The sequence below is a fragment of the Cherax quadricarinatus genome, chromosome 14, assembly GCF_038502225.1.
Source record: "Cherax quadricarinatus isolate ZL_2023a chromosome 14, ASM3850222v1, whole genome shotgun sequence".
In the NCBI taxonomy this organism is placed as follows: Eukaryota; Metazoa; Arthropoda; class Malacostraca; order Decapoda; family Parastacidae; genus Cherax; species Cherax quadricarinatus.
The window spans coordinates 6187714-6214295 of NC_091305.1; the positions used below are offsets into that span (position 1 = coordinate 6187714).

At 45.4% G+C, this 26582-nt stretch overlaps 1 protein-coding gene across 10 annotated transcripts in view; it reads left to right on the plus strand.

The window, feature by feature from the left end:
* The window catches only part of LOC128695704 (carboxypeptidase D), a 246567-nt gene that overhangs the window by 168583 nt on the left and 51402 nt on the right, over positions 1-26582 (plus strand). For all 10 annotated transcript variants that reach the window (XR_011391986.1, XR_011391985.1, XR_011391987.1 and 7 more), the window contains 2 exons: positions 17050-17223; positions 19037-19158. Coding sequence is in view for 7 of the 10 variants with exons in the window: in XM_053786545.2 (XP_053642520.1) it covers positions 17050-17223; positions 19037-19158 (296 nt within the window). In the remaining 3 variants the exon portion in view is untranslated. The remainder of the gene's footprint in view (positions 1-17049; positions 17224-19036; positions 19159-26582) is intronic.

Sequence of the window (26582 nt, forward strand, 5' to 3'; positions counted from 1 at the left end):
TGTGGTATACAAGAGTACACCCTCTGCATCGTGGCCAGTCTTCCGCGGCTGCAGGACCCCAGCTGTTGTGGGGGTTCTTGGTGGGGCTGACCTCCTCCGTCCCTCAGATTCATCTTGCTGAGTCTTTGGGTATCTTTCAATGGCACTACCAAGGTCGGTGATCTAGATGATCATCGACCTTGCTAGTCCGCATCTGTTGCCCTTTGTGTTGCTTAAAGGTTATTGAGGGTTGTCTGCCGTGGAGCCTTCTAACAAGTGAGGCTTGAAGGCAGAGGGCGAGAGGAAGACACAGGACTGTTGAGAGGTTTTTAAAAAGAATGAAGATAGCAAAGGCACCAACGACGGGCTGTTATGGTAGTATATTGTAATGACAGACATCCCAGCCTGTCACACGTCTACTTGCTGCCTAGATCGGAATGTAATTGAACTGGGCCTGTGCCCTAGTGTGTGAAGTTCAAAGGGAAGTCATGCAACTAGCTTGGTGTACAAAAGGCGGGTGTATATAATGGTTTTGACACATGTTTATACTACACAGGTACTGCACCACTGACAGGACGAGAGGGCGGGAGTATCCTGCTTCCTCTAAGGGTTATAACTACCTTCTCCCTCAAAGTTTGCACTGGCACCACCTACTGGCATTACCACCTCTGGGAAAGAAAGGGAGGAAGGGGATTACTGTCAGGGAAGCCGCCTTCAATCATCCCCCCTTCCATACACGCCTATCTGCCTTCATAATTTTTATAATTAACAACGTGCCTGTAGGAATCTCAACTTTCAGCGGAATTTTTTAACATTAACAACTTAATATTTTAACTGTTGCTTAAATCTGGTATGACAGTTCTTGATTTATAATCACATTCAGAGCTTCTATTGTTTGTTAATTTTATATTTAATTTTATGTAGTATACAATATTTTTTTGTTGGTAAGAGCACTGAGTAACGTACACGGTCAGAGCACTCTGTAAATACCACAACTTCTAGCCCAGCCTCAGACAACAGCTCATGGTTTAAAGCCAGTGAGTGGTCTGCCCTAGAGGCTCAGTCTGGTGCAGGAGCTTCAAAGTTTGCCTCGGCATCCTCCTGGCTACAGGAAGGTTCATAAAAGCAAAAAAGTGCCTTAACACTGACGTGCTGGTCCTCAGCAGCTTGTCAGATGTTTCACCTTCACCTTTTCCCCTTCAGATAGGTCCTCAGGATGTGAAGGCTTACTCAGACCCATAACCACTTCAGTAGGTATTACCAAGGCTGGCTGGCTCCTCAGGAAAATTAATGAATAGAAAAAGAAAATAACAGTCAAATATAAACACTATTATTTAGAAATGAAAATATAAAACAAATATGAATTTTTGTCCTACTTGAAAGAGAAATGAAAAATGAAATATAAAAATATCTGAATTCAACACTAATATATACAGTTAGACTGGGGTGTCTGATGTTGCTGACACCGCGTGTTGTAGAAATTGTAGCCGTTGCTGATGAATGGGGGGGGGGGGTCACAGATGTTGAGTGACATCCCAACGACTAGTCTTTCACAGAGTCTAGCCTTGAATAGTCAGTCAAAATGATAGGAACGCAGGTCTTTCACCACTGCAAAGATGAGAGGTAGTTGCCTGGGGTTGACTACACTTAGGTATGCAGATAAAATGGTGATGTCCCAGAACTTGGGTAAAGTTCGTCTCCTTCAACACTGTTTCTTTGGTTGTCAGATGACCCGAGATGACATTCCAAGCTAGAAAGAGACAAAGGTTACCCACTGCCTAAGAAATCACTCTCCATGATAAGTAAAGTATTTAAAAAAACATGGTGATTATCTAAAAGCACATGGAAATCAAGGCAGAATGAACTACGTCTTAAAATTGGTTAAAAGTGAAGCTTTTAACCAATATATCCATTAAAAACAGGAGCAGAGGCTTTTACTCAGTTGTGTTGGGAGCTGTGAGTCAAGTGATTACCATTTGGTCGGAGCCCCACACGTCATCTTTCGGGGTGGAGAAAAAGGGGAGGGGATAGTGGGAGCTAGACTGACCCTACCTTAATAAGCAGACAGGCAATCAAACTATCGTCACCATATTCTCGCTCGCTACTCCAATTTTTGAACTTTTCCCTCACACAGGACTTATTTGCAGTGATCCAAGGAGCTCGGAATTTCTCTTCAGCAGGATGAGTGGCCCGGATGAGTCACCTCGTCAGGAGTCAGATGGTTCCTTCAGGAAGTCTTCTAACAGCCGCTCAAAAGTTACACTTGTTAAACTTCCTAACGAACAAGGAAAGAGTTATTAAGTTAAACATAGTAATGCCCTCGGAGTGAGCTAACGCTGTTTTGTATTGTTCATCAGCGCAGTATTACTGTCTATAATAATATTCTGAGTGTCTTACTCTCAATGGTGTAGCAGTTGGTAGCTGCTGGAGCGTCCGTCAACTCATTGTCAAGGAGGGATGTAGGTGGTAGTGGGAGGGGGTGTAAATGCTGGTCTAGCGCTCTTCTCAGCCTCTTATTGGAATCAATGGAATCCATTGATGCTGATAAGAGGCTGTTGATTCAGGGAATTGGAGCTAATTTCCCTTTCTTTGGGAGGCAATCATATTCGATCCAAAGTGCTGTGTGGCTCCTACGAGTTTAGCGCTCCCATATATTACATGTATAGGAAACGCTTAACTCTTACAGGTCATACAGCTTCCATCCTTTAGATCTAGAGCCCCTCCCTGGCAAAGACCCTCATGATATCACTTGGTAATATGTATAAAAAATAACGCGACGGAAAAGAATAACAGAGCGGCTAAAAGAGGTCAATATATCTGAAATGCGTAGGGAGACACTGGTCAGAGAAATAGCAAGCATCGAACTTAAGCTAAAAGAATCCTTTAGGAGTCAGGAATCGCGGGAAGAACTAAAAGCCATAAATGAAATCGAAAGAAACCCAAAGTATTTCTTCTCCTATGCCAAATCAAAATCGAGAACAACATCCAGTATTGGGCCCCTACTTAAACAAGATGGGTCCTACACAGATGACAGCAAGGAAATGAGTGAGCTACTCAAGTCCCAGTATGACTCAGTTTTTAGCAAGCCGCTAACCAGACTGAGAGTCGAAGATCAAAATGAATTTTTTATGAGAGAGCCACAAAATTTGATTAACACAAGCCTATCCGATGTTATCCTGACGCCAAATGACTTCAAACAGGCGATAAATGACATGCCCATGCACTCTGCCCCAGGGCCAGACTCATGGAACTCTGTGTTCATCAAGAACTGCAAGAAGCCCCGCCCCTCAAGGAAGGTTCCTTGATGTTGGTGAGGGGCTCTTGATTTAGGGAATTGGATCTGTGCTCCAGTTCCCCAAATTAAGCCTGAATGCCTTCCACATCCCCCCCCAGGCGCTGTATAATCCTCCGGGTTTAGCGCTTCCCCCTTGATTGTAATAATAATAATGCAAGAAGCCCCTATCACGAGCCTTTTCCATCCTATGGAGAGGGAGCATGGACACGGGGGTCGTCCCACAGTTACTAAAAACAACAGACATAGCCCCACTCCACAAAGGGGGCAGTAAAGCAACAGCAAAGAACTACAGACCAATAGCACTAACATCCCATATCATAAAAATCTTTGAAAGGGTCCTAAGAAGCAAGATCACCACCCATCTAGAAACCCATCAGTTACACAACCCAGGGCAACATGGGTTTAGAACAGGTCGCTCCTGTCTGTCTCAACTATTGGATCACTACGACAAGGTCCTAAATGCACTAGAAGACAAAAAGAATGCAGATGTAATATATACAGACTTTGCAAAAGCCTTCGACAATTGTGACCATGGCGTAATAGCGCACAAAATGCGTGCTAAAGGAATAACAGGAAAAGTCGGTCGATGGATCTATAATTTCCTCACTAACAGAACACAGAGAGTAGTCGTCAACAGAGTAAAGTCCGAGGCAGCTACGGTGAAAAGCTCTGTTCCACAAGGCACAGTACTCGCTCCCATCTTGTTCCTCATCCTCATATCCGACATAGACAAGGATGTCAGCCACAGCACCGTGTCTTCCTTTGCAGATGACACCCGAATCTGCATGACAGTGTCTTCCATTGCAGACACTGCAAGGCTCCAGGCGGACATCAACCAAATCTTTCAGTGGGCTGCAGAAAACAATATGAAGTTCAATGATGAGAAATTTCAATTACTCAGATATGGTAAACATGAGGAAATTAAATCTTCATCAGAGTACAAAACAAATTCTGGCCACAAAATAGAGCGAAACACCAACGTCAAAGACCTGGGAGTGATCATGTCGGAGGATCTCACCTTCAAGGACCATAACATTGTATCAATCGCATCTGCTAGAAAAATGACAGGATGGATAATGAGAACCTTCAAAACTAGGGAGGCCAAGCCCATGATGACACTCTTCAGGTCACTTGTTCTATCTAGGCTGGAATATTGCTGCACACTAACAGCACCTTTCAAGGCAGGTGAAATTGCCGACCTAGAAAATGTACAGAGAACTTTCACGGCGCGCATAACAGAGATAAAACACCTCAATTACTGGGAGCGCTTGAGGTTCCTAAACCTGTATTCCCTGGAACGCAGGAGGGAGAGATACATGATTATATACACCTGGAAAATCCTAGAGGGACTAGTACCGAACTTGCACACGAAAATCACTCACTACGAAAGCAAAAGACTTGGCAGACGATGCACCATCCCCCCAATGAAAAGCAGGGGTGTCACTAGCACGTTAAGAGACCATACAATAAGTGTCAGGGGCCCGAGACTGTTCAACTGCCTCCCAGCACACATAAGGGGGATTACCAACAGACCCCTGGCAGTCTTCAAGCTGGCACTGGACAAGCACCTAAAGTCAGTTCCTGATCAGCCGGGCTGTGGCTCGTACGTTGGTTTGCGTGCAGCCAGCAGCAACAGCCTGGTTGATCAGGCTCTGATCCACCAGGAGGCGTGGTCACAGACCGGGCCGCGGGGGCGTTGGCCCCCGGAACTCTCTCCAGGTAAACTCCAGGTATACATTTAAGATGAATGTCGGTTCTCAGGTCACTGGATATTATTATGTGGGTTGACATTTGTGACTAAACTTAAACCATAGGATAATAAAAGCTTGTTTTTTTCAGATCTCGGATAAAGTTTAAGTCTTGGTCCGGAACAAAGCATATGGACACGTTATTAATGGCTTGAAAAATGGAGGATGATGATTCGGGTTGCATCAGAAATGTTATCAGTTTGGCTTCACATTCTTAAAAAGAAATCTCGTACGTTGTTGATGTTGAGTGAGTTTGGCGGCTCGCCTAGTTCTTCACACACCTCAACTTAGGTAAACTGAGTTCCCAAGTTTTGAAACTTACGATGCTACCGCAGGGAAAGTGGCGGAACTTAATACCAGTTCCAGGGACGTCATCGTCTCCCACACTGCTTTAAGATCAACTTGCAGAAACATGAATGTACAGTACAGCAGCCGTGCTGTGAACTGTGCAACAGCAACTCTATAAATTCGTACAGCGAGGTGTGCTGCAACAACAGTGAAGATGCAGCTGTAATTTTTTTTTATATTTTACTTAAAACCAATACAGTTTAACCTAAAAATAAAGAAAACAGTATGGATCTCAATCAAATTAACTGACAAACGGATTGCACCTACATGCTCGCAAGATATTGCTGCCAAACATACAACAAGAACTTACGGCAAGAACATAGTTAAAATAAATACTGTCACAGGGTCATGAATTGACATATATACACATTCACTGATGCAAAACCTTGCATATATATAAATTGTACATATAACATGACATCTGACAAAGGCTCAACACACATGAACATAAAATATACAAAGAAGTTATATCAGTTAAATCCCATCCTTCGCATTAATCAAAAAACCAAAACCTAACATCATAATCTTACTAGAACATCTACATACGTATCCCTAACAATACAGCTTTACATGTACCAACATACGAACAAACAGAAAAAGAATACAGCTTAGAACACAATAACGGTTACATTAAACCCACATACAAAATCTCAGACACAAATGGACTACGTCACTAAACTATCTAGATATGTGTGTTGTGAAAATTTGTGTGGACTGCCTCCAAGTGAGTCGCCTACCCTAGCAAACTCTGTTGACACCAAGGTCTGAGGTGGGTACCTCAGCCTCACAAGTGGCTTATAGGACAGATTTTCACAAATGATTGTTGTTACAAGAAAACTCGCCTGCATGCACGTATAAAGGACTAACTTGGTGTTGCAGCATATATCCTGATCTTCACTTCTCTAAGCTTAGCCTTAGCCCCTTTGGACTTCCCCTCAGAAACCACGTGCAACCGGGAGCCTTAATTCCTGCAATATTCAATCGTAATTAGTGCCCTGCCTGCACCTCAGAAATTCCTATATCCAAGAGGGTATGTATCCCCTAGTATAACTATGCAGACTCAGACACTAGCTTCCAGACTGCTCTGAGACACTGGTACTTACTGGGCATGCACCGCCTGTTGCAACCAGGCCCACAGTAAACTCACTCACAATCTCCCCAGACACTGGCCAGAAATCTACGAGATAAAGGTGGAGGTCTTGTCTTACTGCATGGGCCTGAAGGAGGAGGTCATCTACGGTACATCGAGGTGCCTCTACCAGATTTCCCCAGGTCTCGGATGTGAAGACACGTGGGGGGGCGCCGTCTGCTGATCACGGCACATGTTGTCCAGGTGGTCTCTGTCTTAAGCAAGACGCTATTCTGTCTTTGTGACCTGCACCTCGTCATTCAAGCTAGGGCTGCCAGTTCTCCCTAGCTAACTTATCCTAGTGTTTGCCTACATTATCGGCCTATTACTACCTATGTTAAGGTCTTAGGTCTACAGTATTATTATCTACAGTTGCCTTAGTAACCTAATATTAATATACTAACAGTAAAACTACCTACTCCTTCCCTGAAGAATAAATCTATAAATTAAATACATGCCTACCAAGAATCCATCCCCGACCAGAGAGAATGCTTTCATGTTTGGGTGGGGTATAAGGGCCATCCAGCTCAGCCGTCCCGTACGGCCATGCTGGATCTGTCCTGTGGAACTTTAGGGACCAAATAAATTTCCACATGTGTATACCATACAGACTAAAACTTAACATCAAGAACTTAGCATTGACACCAAACCGGTATCAGGGTACAGACCAGAATTATAAACTTTAAAAAGAATCGAATCATACATATATAAAGTATTACATAATGTCTGACCCATGACAAAGGTTCAATACAATAGAAAGGTATACACACACACACACACACACACACACACACATACACAAAATGTTTCACAAAATCACATTAATCAGATGCACTGTATGCACAAAGTAAAAAAACAGTATATAAGTATATCTCATCATGCAAAAACCCAGCAAGTAACATAAATACAAACTAAAACACACTTCATGTCGCAAAGAACTTATTACTCAAGAATCATGTCATACAAGACTGATACACATCAAAATTATACATAAAAAATCTACTATATTACACCTACATTCTGAAAAGTGTTATATCTAATATAACGAGACCTTGAGCTCTACATCCACACTTGGCTGCCATAAAGTCTCAATGAAAACCAGGAAACCTTTCCAAACCTACATTCACAACACTCTCACGACCCCCCCCCCCCAAGGAGGCGAGCCCGTTGTGACCCCCTGACTCCCTCCAACCTATGAAAACCCCTTCACTCACTCATTATCAATCACAGATTTACGAGAATCCCTAACGTTAGCATTCTATACCCCTCTGAGAAAGCCTGATCCCCCCACCTCCCATACAAATCTCTGTTACGACAGATCGTACGATAGAACGTTACCGCAAGAACCTTCCTTCTCTCCTCACTATCCCCTCTCCCCCTCATCACCCACGACATATATATATATATAATCTACCATGATATAATCTAAAGCTCTTATGACACCCTCGTCTAACCCACCCATATCTAGACTTAAAGCACGCAAAACCGACACCCCACGGCCCCCCACCCTCTGTGCCAACCTACTTAACCAGCACCTAACCTCCTCTAGCCCTTCACAAAAGTAAACTATATGGAACGCTGTCTCATCCCCTCCACAGATACCACACCCCCCACCCTCTACAACCTGTCTGTTTCGTAGTATCTCGCCAGACGGAAGGATCCCATGCAGAAAACGAAACATCACCTCACGCGCCCGAGGGTTTAACTTCATTTTACTAAATCTAAACCAAATACTCTTCCATGCATACATAGGGAACAAACCCTCAACTGGGATAACGCACCTACCTACAAGTAACCTACACAAAACCCTTATACGAACCTTTCTCGGTTCCCTAACCAACATCACAGCCCTCAAAACGATTTCGCATTCTCTTAACTCCATTCCTCGATACCACATACCCAGCCTGTCGTGTATCCTTCCCAACTGCCCTGCTTTCACACCCTCACGCAACACTTCCCATTTAATACACACACATTTAGCCCTCTGTCTCAAATCCATCAACCCCAACCCACCCTGACTTACAGGTAACATTACAACTTCCCTCCGTAACCAATCACAACGTGAACCCCACAAAAAATTGTACACCCGTCTTAGAATCCCCACAATCGCTGTCCTTGTAATTGGGAACACAGCTGCAACATGCCAAGTCTTACTATACAATAAAATGTTTATGACTATCACTCGCTGTATAAGAGTTAGGTGCTAGGGTCTCGGAACACCTAGACGCCCCACGATCCTTTCCAATAACCTATTCGAGTTTTCCTCCCTCGCCGCAACCATGTCATCCTTATAAATAATACCACAAATCTTTAAAGACACCACCCATTCTTTAACAACATTACATCTCCCCCCCACACACCCGACCCAAGAACCCAACCCCATGCACCTTGACTTCGCACTATTTACCTGCATACCCATGGCACTTCCAAATAATTGCATAACCTCGTCCAACACTCCCATTGACATCCCTTCTCGAATGAGAACAGTGGTGTCGTCAACATATCCAATTAAACCCGGCCAGGCCCTCCCACCCCCACACTTCCCTCACATGGTGTACATAAGCTGAGGTCAACCATTCTATAAAAGGGGTCCTGGAAACACGCAAACAATATTTGGGACATGAGGCATCCCTGTCTAAGGCCTCTACCCATTGCAATTTCCCTCCCCATACACCCATTAATCTGTATCCTCATTTTCGCCCCCTTGTACAACGTATTTACCCACTCGACTATTTCCTCCCCAAAACCCTGTCTCCTAAGTATAACCTGCAAAGCTCCCCTTTCCACTCTATCATATGCTCCCTGCCAATCTAGAGCCAACAAAGCTGCCCCTCCACCCCCACCCTTAGCTTCCACAAAACTTCTCAGTATTCCATGTCCTTCAATCATCGACCTTCCCGGCAACCCAAACTGAGATTTTGACACCACCCTCCCCACAACACATTTGAACCTATTACCTAAAATTTTTGCAAACACCTTATAGTCTGCACACATCAGTGATATGGCTCCGTACTCCTGAAGGGTGGGCTGCCCCTTGACCTTCGGGACCAACACTACAACTGCTGTTACCTGCTTCTCCCCCAACTTACCCTTCTCCTTCATACGATTAAATAACCTAACTATAAATCCCCTTATTAATGTCCAATGTTGTAAATAAAATTCTACCAGGAGACCGTCAATACCCGGCGCTTTCCCCTTCCTCATTCCCCTTAATTAACGCATTCTCTATTTCCTCTTCCGTAATAGTCCCACCTAAAGCCTTTCTATCACTATTTCCTAAATTACACGTCACATACGTACACACCTTGTCCAACGCCACGTCACCCACCCCCTCCACTGTTCCAGTACTTCTCATACCAAGCCTCCGCATACGCACACATTCCCTTCGTGGTTCGTATCTCCTGCCCTGCTCTATAATTCCCAACCATCTCCGTTACCTCTAAACATGGGATAGCTGTCACCGCATGCCTTTGCTTTTGATGCCGCAAAACACACGCTGATGGCTTGTCGCTCCAAAGCACTTCTTCCACCCCTGCCTGCACCCTTACAGCTTGAAACCTTTCATTTTGCAACACCCTCAACCTCCCCTTTATTTCAGCTATTTCATCCATAAGAAAATTATTCCCACCAACCCCCCTCCCATAGCAACCTCTTAACCTATCCTCTAAATAGTTAGCCAGTCCATATTTTAAATTATTAATACGTTTTCCTTCTCTCGCATAAAACTTTCTAATCATTTCCTTTGCAACACTATCCCACCATGTCACAATGTCATCCACTCCCTGTTCTTCCACACTAAGCTCCCTCCATAGGACTGAAAACCCCTCCAACCCCTCCTCATCACCTAACACACTTATATTTAATTTCCAATAACTTCTATGTATGTCCGCGAGCGTCCCCCACCCAACCTCCACCAACCACTGCCCTATGATCTGACATTGTAGCCTCAACAGTACTGAAAGACTTCACATCCATTCCCTGAGAAAGGTACACACTATCTAGTCTCGCAGCATATCCACTCCTAACAAACGTATATTCAGTCTCCCACACCGCCCCCCCTCAAAGGCATCACGTAACCAAACATCCCTTAATAAATCCCTAAGAGCCACAGACATATATCCAGCCCCTTTTGGGTCCACATCAGCCACCCTGATTACACTATTCCAGTCCCCACCAACTATTGCCACCTCTGACAGTGCACTTAAGAAAAACACAAGATCCTCACACACAAAACCATTCTTTACCTTTATGTTGTTTTCTGCCAGCGCATACACACTCACAAAAGACACACGCTTACCCATCCACCACCCATCCACACGCAACACCCTCCCTCCCCCTCCTCCCTCACTTCTCTGCAAAACAAACTGGCTCGTCTCCCTTATTAAAATTCCCACACCACCTTTTAGACGGGAAGATGGCAGGGTAACTACTCGAAATCCTGCCACCTCCAACACCCTACCCTCTTTAAAATTGTGCTCCTGCGGGAACACAACATCCACTCTCGATTTATTCAGGAAACTATGAAACCAATCTCTCTTCATACCGCTACATACCCCATTAACATTTACAGACATACACCTAAGGCCTATTAAAGTTTCCACCCCTGCTTCCTCTCATCCCTCTTTACAACTCCAGAGCTTGAATTTAAGTTTGACACCTTCAGAGTGCTCTCTTTTCCTCCACCCTTCTTCCGGTGCCTCCTATCATGGCTACCACCACCTACACCACTACCTTCACACTTCACCTCAGTCTGTTTCCCAGGCCTTTGTGCAGGCGTAAGGACGTCATCAGAATCTGATGTAGCCGCCCTCTTTCTCGTGGCAGTCATGTTACACATGTCTTGGTCAGATGTTGCCTCTTGATGAACCTCCACCTCCACCTGAGAATGGTTTAATGATTCAACGGACGACTCCAAACCACCATCACGTCCCAAATTATCATGTCTCCGGCTTTCTGGAAGCAATGACTCTCCGATGACACCACGCTCAGATGTAACGTCCCTCTCTGGCGGTGACAAAGTCTTCAACACCTCCACCAATTCCTCCTCACCAATTCCTCCTCAATCTCAAGAACCTACTCCTGTAATTGCTCAAAGGGAACGTTGCATAATTTGATCCACGTATAATGCCGTGAAACATCTATCATTCTTACACTGACAGCTGGTGTGACGCTAAGACTTACGTCCTGAAACCTGGTGACTAACGATTCATAAACCGTAGCTGATAGCTGATAGACGAAAATTCTTTGGCCTCCGTTTAATGCTACACCATACAAGTCACTATCTTGTATTCCATGTCTCCCGGATGATCTTTGGCAATAAGACTTGCGCAGAACTAGGCGTTATCGTTCCTTTAAGTAGCTCAATGCCTACAGTATTTATCCGGCGTCTCAGACTAACCGCCATCTTGACAATCACAGTGCACCTATGTTGTTAGCAGAGGCGTGACAGCACCACTTCACACCACTGCAGCCAGGTAACTGCAGCTGTAATCGGTAATTACGTTGAATACTCGACAGCATAATCCCCTCAAGGAAGGCTCCTTGACGCTGGTGAGGGGCTCTTGATCTAGGGAATTGGATCTGTGCTCCAGTTCCCTGAATTAAGCCTGAATGCCTTCCATCCCCCCATAGGCGCTGTATAATCCTACGGGTTTAGTGCTTCCCCCTTGATTATAATAATAATCGACAGCATAATATAGAATAATCAGTTACAAACAAAAACACGAGATCGATAAAACTGGAAATAAAAAATAAGACATAAGTTACGTGAAGTGAAACATAAGCAATTAGTCAGGAGTGATGGAAGGATGAGCAAGATAAAGCAAAAAGAATTAGAGAGGTGATTAAAAACACAATTCGAATTTGTCGGACCAGGCTTGCAGCCTGTCGAGATCCCCTAGGAAGCTTGATCCTCGTCCACTCATATTCTCCTCATTAGCTTCACATCGTCTGCGAACAGGGACACCTCTGAATCTATCACTTTTGTCATGTCATTCATATATACTAGAAACCACGGAACCTAGGACTGACCCTTGTGGAACCCCATTCGATACATGCACCCACTCTGACACATCGTCACGTATCAGTACGCGTACTTTTCTTCCTCTCAGGCATTCCCTGTTCCATTGGAGTACTTTACCCTGCTATTCCTGCCTGCTCTTCTAGCTTTTCAACCAGTCTCTAGTGTGGTACTATGTCAGAAGCCCTCTTACAGTCCAAGAAGATGCAGTCTACCCATCTCTCTCTCGTCTTACTTCTGTTACCTTGTCGTAGAACTCCAGTAGGTTTGTGATGCAGAATTGCCCTTCCCTCTCTCCAGGTAAACTCCAGGTAAACTCCCTGAAGCCATGCTGGGTGCTCCACCACTCTTCTGATAATCTTCTCCATAACTTTACATAGTATACATGTCAGCAATATTGATGGGTAGTTTAGTGCTGCCTGTCTGTCTCCTTTCTTATAAAATCGGCAGATTCCCTGCTTTGATAGATTTATTGAACTTTGCTGTTAGTGGCACACTACATATGCTCCCTCTCTCAGGACTCACGGAAAGAAGTTATCTGGGCCCACCACCTCCGAGGTATCTAGTTTCCCTAGCAGTTTTTTCTCTATTGTGTGCAATGTGTCTACTTGCTGGTGTACCCTACCACCTTGGTTTGCTGGAAGCCTCTCTATCTCCACTGTGAATATCTCCCTGAATCGCGAGCTGAGCTCCTTGCATACTTCTCAGTAGTTTCCTGTGAACTTCCCTCCTTCCTTCTTCAGCCTAATTACTTGGTCCTTGACTGCTGTTTTCCTTCTGATGTGGCTGTATAACAACTTTGGGTCAAATTTGGCTTTTGATGCTGTCATTCTCATATTGATGCTGGATACCTCTTCTTATCTATATATATTCATTTCAGGCTCTCTGGCTCAACTCTGTTTTCCTGAGTCCTTTGCCTTCCATACGTTTTCCATACCCTAGCACATTTGGCTTTGGCCTCTCCACGCCTCACACTGGTCTTCCGCTTGTTTCTGTTGCCCCTTGGCACGAACTTCTTCACTGCCTTCCTGCACTTTGTGGTCACGTGTTCCATCATTTTGTTTACTGTCCTTTCCTCTAGCACTCTTACTGCACCTCATGCATGAATTGCCTCATACCTGTGTAGTCCCATTTTTTGGATATTTTGCTTCTCCCATCCTCCTTGTACTGCTTCTCTCCACTGTTAATTTTACTATGTACTCAAAACTCAGGATCATGTGATCGCTAGTGCCTAGGATCCTTTTGTGTGTGGTATCCCTTATGTCTGAATTGATCAAGGTAAATACAAGGTCCAGCCTTGCTGGTTCATAGTCTTTCTCTGGTTGTATCCCTAACATGTTGGTACATGAAGTTGTCTAACACTGCCTCCAACAACTGCCCCTCCATGTCTCTGGTCCCCCACGTGGCTCCAGATTTTCCCAGTCAGTCTCCTTATCATTGAAGTCCTCCATGATTAACCATGCACTGCTTATGTGGGCCCCTCTGGCCACCTGGCTATTGTGTCCACTATTTCTCTGTTGCTCTCATCGTATTATTGTCTTGGTTTCCTGCTGTTCGGTGGCAGGTTGTACATCACTACTATCATCACTTTTGGGCCCCCCAGTTTAAAGTGTTCCTACTAAGTAGTCATCCACTACACCTCTGACTAGTCCTCCCATCTCAAAATTCCATTGGTTTTTGATGAGCAGTGCAAATCTCCATCTGTTATCACCCCTGTGGGCTTTGTCTATGAATGTTATAATGTCTAGGGATGCCTCAGTGATTTTTTTCCTGTCACTCCTCACTCGTATTTATTATTCCATCTGCATTTGTGTATCATACCTTCAGCTTCCTTCCCAGAACTGTATTCTTGGGGTGGGAGGGTTTGGTGCAGGCTGAGGGGTGTGGTAGGCAGGTCTGGAAATTGTTAGCCTGCTGTGGTAGTATAAGTGCTAGGAGGGGGGGGGCTGTGGGTGTGGAGTGTTTCTTGGTTCTGGTTATTGGTTGATGTTGGGTGGTATGGCTTGAGGGGATGTTGTGGGTGGATCTTCAGGGAGTTGCTTGTTGATCCCTCAGAGGCTGCACTCCCCTGTCTGTCAGTACCTGCCCTGTCTCCCCTTCCTGCCTCTGGCATCTTTTTACTCTTTCTCTCAGTTGTTTCTTTTTGTGTTCTGTCGCAATTGAAGCACACTCCCTGCTATTTTGGGGAATCCTTAACCATAGTTTCCACTGCAGGTTCTAGCTTTGTTCCATTTATGTCTTGAATGTCATTTTGATTGGATGGTTCTTTTCCTTCAGGTACCACCCAAGTCTGAAAATTTCTCAGTTGAGTCATGTCCTCTCCTGTTACTACAATTATGCTCTGTCTCTCTTACTTCACCCTGTCTTCTTTCGTCGTAAGTTTTCCCTTCTGTCTCATAGAACCCTCTCCCTCTTCCCATTTTGTTACCTTCCTTATCTCTGGGGTCAGATTTAAGTATCTCCTTAATAGTTTTCCTTATCTCTCCAGACATTCTGGTGGCCTGATAGTTTCCTCAAAGGACTTCTTTGCCTCATCCCCTCCTTCAATGTCTTCACTGTCCACTTAGGTTCTTGCACCCAGCACCTTATTCCTGTCTGTCCTCATCTCTATATTCTGCTTCAGCACTTCCAGTTCCTCCACCAGGCTCTGCATCCTGGACTCAGCAGCAAGAGCTCGTAACTCCCACTTAGTGTTCTCTGCAGCTATCTTCATTGTGTTGCAAAAATCGCTTAGCCTTTTTTTCCCACTCTCGTTCCATTGTGCTCTTGATCCTTTCTGTCAATGCTTCTTGTTCAGCCCAGCCATCCCTAGTACCCTTGCTTCTTCCTTCTGACATTTTTTTGGGGGGAGGGGGTTTGTGTGTGGAGGGGGAGGAAACTCTAGGAGCTCCCTCTGACCGACTGTAAGGAGCCATGATTCTAACATAACTCAGGGAAATTTCAGTCATGACATAACATAACACTGGCACTGTGGCTAGGTTCCGCTTTTGAAAAGGAGCTGAATCTCATCTCACTAGAGGACAGAAGAGTCAAGGGAGGTAGCACTCCATGACTGAATGCTAAGTTGTATTGTAAACAACACAACATACTGACATTACGGAGATATTTAACGAATCATGAGTACCCAAATAAGCCTGAAAAAATTGTTTACTCATGTTCATTTTTTATGTTTAACTAATAGACCAGTAGGGGGAGATACATACATAGCACAAGATACGAGAGGTACAAAAGGATTAGGGAACATATACACCAGTGGAGCGGAAGTTCGGAGACTGTATCTAGGAACTAAACTCAAAAATCAGTTGCAGACACACATGCGTTGAGAGACGTACAGACAGGTATGCACATTGGTACTGATGAGGATGGTAAGGGGGGGGGAGAGGTTAGTAGACAAATCATCAGTAAATGTGTAACGGAGAGACTCGTTCATTCCAATGTTTACCTTCCGACCCTCCTTGAGGGAAGGGTGTTACACCCGGGGTGTGGCAGTTTAGATGCTGTTGAAGAGTAGTTTTCTCGCACCTTTCACGCGCTCACGTTCTCTTGTGTGAAAGCATGCACGTTCACGCGCACACACAGAGTATAATGCTACCGATTTATTTTTAGAGAAATAGGGCGTTCATTGCAGCAAGGAGTGGATAAACTAGGTGTGACGGTATCAGAGAGGTGACAGTATTGATGCAATTTACGAGTAAAGGGGGTTTAAAGATGCAGTCGAAATGTTCAGTAGGATAGTGCCTAGGACGCTGCCCCCCCCCCAGGGACGGTGATGGGTCTTTGACCCCCGGGAGTGGTGAGGGGTCGCTGACCCCTGGGGATGGTGAGGGGTCCCTGCCACCCCGGGGACGGTGAGGGGTCGCTGCCCTCCGGGGGTGGTGAGGGATCCTTGACCCCCGGGATGGCGAGGGGTCGCTGCCTTACAACCCTTCATGGGAATGTGTCTATACCTGCCACCCATCACAGCCCCTGAACCACCCATCACAGCCCCCGCTAATCAAGAAACCTGTCAGCTTAGATAACTCACCCTGACTGTGCGCCACATTAACGTGGTAGTGAGGCTAGTACCTAGCGGTAGGTCAGGTTAAGTAAGATTCATCATGAAACATGGCCACTGCTTCCTGACGTTGGTCCGACTCCTGTGATGACCCGCCACAGGAGCTTTCTAGTCAACTGACCGAGGGCCTCCACTAGTTTCCCTTTAAAACTCTAGATAAAAGGCCTCGTCTGTCAGGGTGATTATCTTTCCCTGGGTGTTAGTCGAGAAGACTTGTAGCATAAATAATAATTTCCCTTTTGGTCGCGATTTTCTGACACTGAACTAATTAACATACATTGCGGAATGTGTTTTATTGTTCTGTGATTATAATTTTAAATACGAGTGAACTGGTTATGACAGTAGCCTGCTGATAATGATTGTATAAATTTCAGGCTAAAAACGAAATGTTTAAAGCATTGAATAACCAAACTGTTCTTGTGTTTTGTAATTATAATGACACTTGCACCTGGGTTGACTGACGTTGTTGTTGTACAGGCGGTGGTGGTGCACCATGAAGCCGGCCATGTGGTACCTGATTATGATTGTGGTGGGTTTCTTCTACGTGTACCTCACTGCCGTCCAGTACATCCGTGGCCAGGAGGCCAACCAACCCCCCACTAGCTACCAGCCCCATTACGACCCCCAGTACTACGATGAGAACCTTATCAGGTGAGTCTTACCAGTTCCAGTACTAAAAGCAGCTCATCAGTAGTATTAACAGGGCCAGTACAACCCCCCTTCCTGTACTGTGATCATAACTGAGGCTTTCTCACCTACCATCCTTACCAGATTAATATTGATAGCATTAATTCCACTTTGTATTGCATTTAGTATACGTGTCGCTGTTAATTCTCTCTCTCGCTTCCTTCTCCCTCTCCCGTACTCTCTTGGGAGGGAAAGTTACCAAAGTTTCCATAACTAAATTGTCTACTCTGGCACAGGAATATTGAGGTGTTATGTTAACCTACACAGACCTGAGCATCGTTGCCCTCGTGCAAGTGATGTTTACATTGTTCTTACTTCAGTATTGTCATCTGAAGTCATTAGATGCCGTCTTGCTTGACTATCGTATTTCATGACTCTTTGTATGGAGCATACGTTTACCTGGAGTTTACCTGGAGAGGATTTCGGGGGTCAACGCCCCCGCGACCCGTTCACTAAATACTTTCCACTTTTTTTTTTACTGGCCTTACACTGGAGTATTATTATGGATGCGGCTCTTCTGGGCTATGCTTCCATTTCTCTTTCCTCGCTCTGTTCTGGATTGTTTGTCACTGAAGATAACTCTCATGATGATGAACTTGACTCCTGGATCAATGTCTTCACTAATTACGCTACACAAATAACCCGCACATAGACATAGAGAAATTGGTTATAGATATTCAGAAATCTCACAGAAGGGAATTAATATTTTTTTTTTAGTATTCATACACAATGTTACTGATAAACCTAACCAAAGAAAATAATTTTAAGGAGGTCGATTAGATTAGAAACAGTATTAGGAGATAAAAAGTAATCTGCAAGTTGGACGAATGCCTTAAGAAGCCTGGGTACATCTGATTCGTTATAACATGAACGTAGATGAGCAGGATTACAGAGAAACTTTCAGTGTCAAGTGATGCAATAGCCACACTCAGGATCTGCTACACTTCTGATAGTTGAGTATATACAGTGTTGTGTGATGGTTCATGTAGGCAGCCTCGTGCTCACTTGTCCTCGGTTGCCCACTTATTAATAACTATAAATACAAAACAGTTAAGTCATGTGATAACTTAAGGTGTCTTATTAGAGGAAATAAGATACCAGGCATTTCCCGGTAGTAGCCTAAACTGCATTTTAACAGATGAAACTTACCAGTATTTGCTACTTAACTCTTGTAAAGCCTAGTGGCTAGGCCTTTTGTGTGTATGTCATATATTCTCTTCTCCTTTTACTTTTTTTCCCTCATCTTAAAACAATTACGTCACTGACGACCATGAAAGAGAGTACATTGACCGCCAGTGAAAAGTTCTTGATCCAAAAAAATGGAGCTATCCTCGCCGGGATCAAACTTGATTATCTCCCATGCGCCGTATACTCCTTACGGGCTTAGCGTTTCCCTGTTGATGCAATAATTTATTAGTGATAGCTTCTCTAATAGTGAGCACCATTCATCACTCAGTGCTTCCTCCTCTCTTCTTCCTTCCACATTTTCCTTTCCATCTCCACTATCTTTATCATTATCTACATATATTTATACTTTTTATTCATCCCTTGAAAAACTTCTACATTCACGTCTACTCTCCCTCATACTAACACTCATTTACCTTCTCCTCCCTCTTCCCCACCCTATTCCCTCCCGTCTACCTCATCTCTCCTTCCTTATCTTTCGTTTCGCTTTCATATTCCTTTCTCCTTCACTTCCTTGGGTTCTCCCTACCTCTCCTCAGTCTCCTGCCTACTGCCTCCTCTTCTCTATCTCGTGTGACTCTCTCCGTTACAGCTCCTCCAACACGCTGGACTTCGAGTACCACAACTACGCCAAGATGACTGATTTCGTGCGTTCCATGAGCGCCACCTACCCGAACCTCACAGCCCTGTACTCCATCGGCAAGTCTGTGCAAGGTAAGTCCTCGCCGCTCTGTATTCTTTCCCCGAGTCTGGGTCACTTAGTGGTGGTGGCGGCGTTGGAGCGGCTTAGCTTGGCAGAGCCTAGAACCATTTTCAACTTCTTGGCCTATACAGCAGGGATTTTTTCGCATTTATTAAATTTTGCTCCGGAGGAATATGGAAGGGGTCATCTGTTACTAAGGTGGTTCGCACCACACACACACACACACACACACACACACACACACACACACACACACACACACACCACTGTTGGCTCGTGGACATTTCTGAGGTCACCTGCAGATCCAGGATTGGTGAATGGAGATATACCAGTTATGGTGTTCTTGTCAGTTTGCTCTCGCCCGTTACTTAATTCTATTCGTGCTTGGCACTCCGTCAAAATAGGCAGTACTGATATGCCTTAATGTTAAATCTGGGAGAGCCATCGTGGAGCAGTGCCTTAGTTAAAGTAACTGCTGGTAACAAAGTCGGTTGGCACTGCTTGTGGTGTCGGTGTGGAGTGTTGGGTGGGGGATGGAAGACTAGTGACAGGTCATTAGTTTATTACATTACTCATCAAGTAGTATCCCCTTTGTTTTGAACTTCTCTACTGTCTTCCATATCACTAACATTTGTCTGTCAAGACGCCAAAAGTTGCTGCTGATGCTTCGTCTTTGGAAGCTGCTCCCATGATCCCTGCAAGATCATGGTAGCGACCCAGAGACAGACTCGGCTGGACACAGTTCCTGGTCCTAATTCCGCCCTCATTTGAGAAGGAAATTCTGTGGATATTTCAGCGGTGGGCTCTATTTCTGTCTTGTTGATGGGAAAGCTGCAGTTATTTCTGTTGTGTTGATCAAGCTTTTTTTTCCGGCATGACAAGCATTTCGGTTGTGGATTTATTACGATTACTGAGAGTGATATGTAATGTGCCTTTCTAGTTTCATTGGCTACTTTTCACAGGCCATTGAGCATAAATGCAAAGAGGGCAGCATAACTATAACGCAGCTCTGGCCAGGCTACAAGTTGATAGTGTGATGCAGAAGTCAGAGGCAAAAAATGTGGTCTTGTAGTTTAACATCTGCCAGATCTCGACTTGTTATGAAGACTTCTGGACCTATGCTGGCCCATGCACTCCTAATGGCGACCCGGTGGTGAATGTGCTTGTCATCAGTTAAGAGCCAGTATTGTCGCATAGTTTCTCCACTGCAGAGAAATAGAATAAATTAGAGACATGATGGGAAAAAAAAAACGTCATCAAGTATCAATAAAGAATCGCATTATATTGCTTTTCTCCTTTATTCCATAGGTTGCTCGAGCATGAGACAGGACAGACTTATGAATCATGGACTGGTTGTCCTTCTGAGAATTAATAAGATGTGTGGTGTTCCGGTGAATAATAATAGTTCGTCTGGCTGGTGACATCCTGGAGGGTTTCCCAAGATGCCTTAAAGCTGATGAAAGCTTGACACAACGTGGAAGTCTGGACACCTTCACTGTCTTAAGACTGTGATTTTGGGGTCTGTCTAGTTTCCCAGCAGTTTCATACCTGCATATAGAAGATGAGGATGAGTCCATGTTACTCGCGGGAGTTTACCCCTAGATGAGAGGAGCCTGCAGGGCAGCCTTTTAAAAATCACTAATTTTTATTATAGCTATGAATAGAATAGTCAAACGTTGTATGCGGATGATCAGTAGTGTACTGCTCGGCGTCTACTCGTGTGGTGGTCTTATCACTGACCAGCTTCTGGTGACAGTAGACATGACGGAGTGGGCCGCTGCTAACTCATTACACAGTTTGCTCAGTGTGCTACTCCATGTTAAGGTCCTTCCCTATGAGCACATGGCAGTTTTTATATTATTCAGTCGGGGCCTCGTATGTGCCTCTCCTATAAAGCTCCTCAAACTGGATGATCTGTCAACGTTATACATTAAAGTGCTCTCGACCGTACCTGGGGGGGGGGAGACTGTGGACCGTCCTCTACCTGTATGGTCTTGTGTAGTTTCAGGCCGGACTATGGGTGCTCCTCGGCCATTTTTCTCTGCTGCGCTTGCTAAATCCTGTTTATATACGACTTGCATGTGTGCTTTCCTTATTTTCCCGTTGATCCTCAAGGTTCAGTCTAATAAACTTTTCCAGATCTCCGCCATGATGAGCTAGATCTGTGTTACTTGTTTTGGGTTTGACGTGCCCATGGGAACCCTGAGAACGGAGAGCCCTATGCTTAAGTGTGCGAGACTTCTTGTACTGTTTGCTGTTCGGTTGCGGGCTGCTCTCCTGAATTGTGGCCCGCCGTCCTTGGACAGTGCCTTCTTAGCAGTGGATGGTGACCCCTAAGTGATGAGCCCTGGCACTGATCTTTGCACAAGTTTTTTCATGATAAAGGGATGAATGTTTTTACTGGTGGATCAGAGCGAGGGCTGTCGTAGTTTCTCGGGGATTGCTGGCGTGAACGTTTTGTGCAGTTACCACGAGTCTTATGTTCACGACGGTGCTCCACGCGATCCTTGGTGCTTCCACCCCGATAGTTGGCTAAGTTGGATCTCTCTTTATTGCTTACTCAGATAACCAAAGTGTTGTTTGCCCAAGCCCTACATACTTCTGTACATCCTGTGATCCAATATATCTAGGAGTGGTTAGCCAGTTCCTACATATCTACAGTTCACTTATCTGTTACGTGCAAATTTAGGAAATTTGCTTAGTATATCTGGTATCTTATTTTCATTAATAAGATATCTTGACATGTCACATAGGTTATTATACTGTATGTCTCTGTATTCCTCAGTAAGTGGACAATTAAGCACATAGTGTTCAAGACAGTGACCATATGCCCAATCACATAATTTGCATTTAGTTTGATCATCTGTATCTCCCAAACTACCAGGTCCATGTGTAGCAGAAGTGGAGTTATGTTGGTGTCTGGGCCGTGTTGATGTGCCATGAAATGAAGGCAGCTATCAGCTCTCTAGAACAGATGTGTCCTTGTGACGTGGTGGGCTGGGGGGGGAGGAGTAGGCTGCACAGACTGACAGCAAATAATTAAGGGTTCAACAGGACCTGAGTGTTTGGGACGTCCTCCTTCAACGGGAATCGTCACTTTGACAGTAATCTGTCGATTGTGTTTGACGAACTTGCAGTAGTTCATTGTCTGTAGGTTCTCCTGCCGACCCCCTTCAGTAGCTTGTGGTATACAGCTGATGTGAAACATGCGAACACAGTAATTTCATAATTTTCAGTTGATGCTGGCTGTTGTAGCTTAGTATAATAGTATTTGTAGTTCTTTTTAGTCATGCTAGTAATTTACTGGTAGTTTTATCTCTTTTTCTTGTGTTTTGTATTAGTTTTCATTGGCAAGAACTCTGAATGTTGTACAGGGTCATAGCGCCGTGTGGTATTACTAACCTAGCCAGCCACTACCAACACTCCAGCGGTAAGCATATGCTAGATACCCTGTCAATGTTCCCTCGGAAGCTCGCATGAAGGATTGCCATGTTTATCTTTAGGAAAAAGACAACTAGGTAAGGGGATGTAAGAGTGTAAAGGAGAGCGAGCTTAGAGGGAGTGGGAGGGGAGAGATGGGACAGAAGAGTGAAGGAGGTGGACAGTTTAAGTTAATGAGAAGGTGGAAGATGAAGCCACCCAGGATATACTCCCAGGGACATACATTAGTGATACTAACGAAGGGTTCAGTACTAGAGTTCATTGTACATATAGGCGAGTACAAACAGGAAGTGCGTCTCTGACGCTCAGCAGAGACGGAGAATCAAGCCTCCATTCCTGGCGCTGAATGACCCACATGGGTTTAGCGCTTAACACGAATTAAATTAATACTAAGAGTTCACAAAATATTAAACCCACACAAGAAACCCGCTGAGGAGGTTGCCAACACTGTTCCATCCCGGTGACGTCAGTGTTGCAGGAATTATACAATATTTACATTGTTGATCATTGATCTTGCGAGCGGAACTCTGGAGTTGGTGAAGCAATTATAACTTGGTAACAACCCTGACCTATTTTTGTGTGTGTGAGAGACGAAGTGAAGGTACCAGGACACTCATGAAAGCCACAAGAACAACTTTCTTCAAACTTGTGCAGTACCGCAGATAGTAATTGATAAATCTTGTTCATCCTAGAAGAGGAGACTCCCAGGCGCGCACCCACGCACGCACACGATCATGCAAGATCTCAGGCGCGCACGCACACGCACACGCACACGAACATGTAAGGTGTATACGAATGAAAGGAATCAGAATATTACTCATCACTATTGCGGAATTTTTTTACACAATTTCCTAAATGGAGAACATGTAAATAAACAATATAATGACTGTGTAATAAAATACGATGCTGATTTGACCCTTTCGAGAAATTTCGAGTGAGGGGGAGTGAACAGCTGCTGGGGGCCGCCTGGGGGACGCCATATTGAATTTAATGTGTGAGCATTGGACTTAGTTGTGCAATGTAATTCGGCATCTGAGGCCAAATTGGGGTGTTAATGTCCCCTGCTGAAGAATTGGGACAGGAAATTTGCGGGACCTCAAGAATTGCGTGTGAATGACAGAATATCACTCACAAGGAAGTGCACCATTAGTCCTTGCATTTAGATCACTAGCTGGCCAGTGTAGGGTCTAGGTGTTAGGCAGGTGTTGTGTGATCCATCTGCAGTAATTAAACGGTAAGTGTTAATACCAATTATATTTTGTGTAGGCAACAAGCCTACTCCTATACAGTCCACACAACTTTAATTACTAGAGTAGCTGGTTTTAATATATATTATAATTTATTAGAGGAAACCTGAGGGGAGAGGGTACAGTACAGAATATTTCCTACTGGTTATGTAGTCTGGGAACCTGTTATTCTATTCTTTATTATTCTCACTTTATTACCTGTTTATCCTCTGTTTTTAATCCTTTGTTTCTATTACCCTTTTTTATTTGGAAATTCTTTTTCTCGATCTTTTAAAAATCATATTAAAATTTTTAGATTTTTTTATTTCATAAGATACGAACAGAAATTGTCGCTAGGAGGTGGGTGTGCACAGGTGTGGTAGTGGTGGGTGTGCACAGGTGTGGTAGTGGTGGGTGTGCGCAGGTGTGGTAGTGGTGGGTGTGCGCAGGTGTGGTAGTGGTGGGTGTGCACAGGTGTGGTAGTGGTGGGTGTGCACAGGTGTGGTAGTGGTGGGTGTGCACAGGTGTGGTAGTGGTGGGTGTGCACAGGTGTGGTAGTGGTGGGTGTGCACAGGTGTGGTAGTGGTGGGTGTGCACAGGTGTGGTGGTGGTGGGTGTGCACAGGTGAGGTGGTGGTGGGTGTGCACAGGTGTGGTGGTGGTGGGTGTGCACAGGTGTGGTAGTGGTGGGTGTGCGCAGGTGTGGTAGTGGTGGGTGTGCACAGGTGTGGTAGTGGTGGGTGTGCACAGGTGTGGTAGTGGTGGGTGTGTGCAGGTGTGGTAGTGGTGGGTGTGCGCAGGTGTGGTAGTGGTGGGTGTGTGCAGGTGTGGTAGTGGTGGGTGTGCACAGGTGTGGTAGTGGTGGGTGTGTGCAGGTGTGGTAGTGGTGGGTGTGCACAGGTGTGGAAGTGGTGGGTGCACAGGTGTGGTAGTGGTAGGTGTGGCAGTGGTGGGTGTGCACAGGTGTGGCAGTGGTGGGTGTGCACAGGTGTGGTAGTGGTGGGTGTGCACAGGTGTGGTAGTGGTGGGTGTGCACAGGTGTGGTAGTGGTGGGTGTGTGCAGGTGTGGTAGTGGTGGGTGTGCGCAGGTGTGGTAGTGGTGGGTGTGTGCAGGTGTGGTAGTGGTGGGTGTGCACAGGTGTGGTAGTGGTGGGTGTGTGCAGGTGTGGTAGTGGTGGGTGTGCACAGGTGTGGAAGTGGTGGGTGCACAGGTGTGGTAGTGGTAGGTGTGGCAGTGGTGGGTGTGCACAGGTGTGGCAGTGGTGGGTGTGCACAGGTGTGGCAGTGGTGGGTGTGCACAGGTGTGGCAGTGGTGGGTGTGCACAGGTGTGGTGGTGGTGGGTGTGCACAGGTGTGGTAGTGGGTGTGCACAGGTGTGGCAGTGGTGGGTGTGCACAGGTGTGGTGGATTGCTACCACAGGTGTGGTAGTGATGGGTGTGCACAGGTGTGGTGGTGGTGGGTGTGCACAGGTGTGGTGGTGGGTGTGCACAGGTGTGGTAGTGGTGGGTGTGCACAGGTGTGGTAGTGGTGGGTGTGCACAGGTGCGGTAGTGGTGGGTGTGCACAGGTGCGGTAATGGTGGGTGTGCACAGGTGTGGTAGTGGTGGGTGTGCATAGGTGTGGTGGTGGTGGGTGTGCACAGGAGGTGGGCTGGTAGCGGTGGGCGTGCACAGGAGGTGGGCTGGTAGCGGTGGGCGTGCACAGGAGGTGGGCTGGTAGCGGTGGGTGTGCACAGGAGGTGGGCTGGTAGCGGTGGGCGTGCACAGGAGGTGGGCTGGATATATCAACTATTTACATATGTGGAAGGAGCCAAACTGACGCCTGGATAACGCTCACTCTTCCTGGAGTCAAGCCAAGGGACGTCATCCATTCTTTCTCTCGTCTTCGTTGATTTACAAGAGTTAGTAAGTCGTGTAAGGCTTGGTCGGTTAATTTGTGTGTGGGGGAGCGTGGGGCTTGGTGTTTGTCTGCCCTTACTCGAGCTCGGTAGCTAGCGCACTCAGCTCACACACTGAGATCCGGGGATCGATCCACCGGTACGGCTGTAAAACATTAGGACGTATTTCCATGAGACACCTGCTGTCCATGTTCACCTATCAGTAAAATATGTATCTGGGTGTTCGTAGACTGGTGTGGGTCGCATCCTGGGACAAAATTGACCTAATTTGCCCGAAACGCTCTGCATAACAAGGGACTTTCTATACAGTGGTATGTCATTGATGTCAGCTAGGACCGTATACCTTGTACATGTACTTGTAGAAATAGATATTATTTTCCACTATCACAGTCCTAGCATGACGCACCCCGCAATCTGTGACACTTGGGCACGATGCTAACCTCCCCCCCCCCTCCTACTGTCACCTTTACTCTTGCGCTAAACCTGCCTCAGGTTACGTACTTACCTACATTCTTGCTTCCAGCTGGCGGCTACATTGAGTTCTGGCACACCACTACACTCTTCTCGTATTTCACATGCTTAAACTAACTTAAGATGAGTATATTCATCTAGACTACGAGAATACCAGACGCGACAGTGTTAGTGGGCTAGTGGTAAGCATGAGGCCAATACAGTGTTCTGTTTGCAAATACTGAAGAAATCAGTATATGTATTTTGTTTATGCAGTGAGATCTTACAATTATAGCTACTGTAAACAGTGCGAAATTTTGTCAATGCTTCTGATGAAGGTCATGTAAACTTGACTAGCGCCTGGCTACGACTTCGTGTTAAATACTATTCAGTTTTCACTGATCCACTGTTATTGGTAGTGT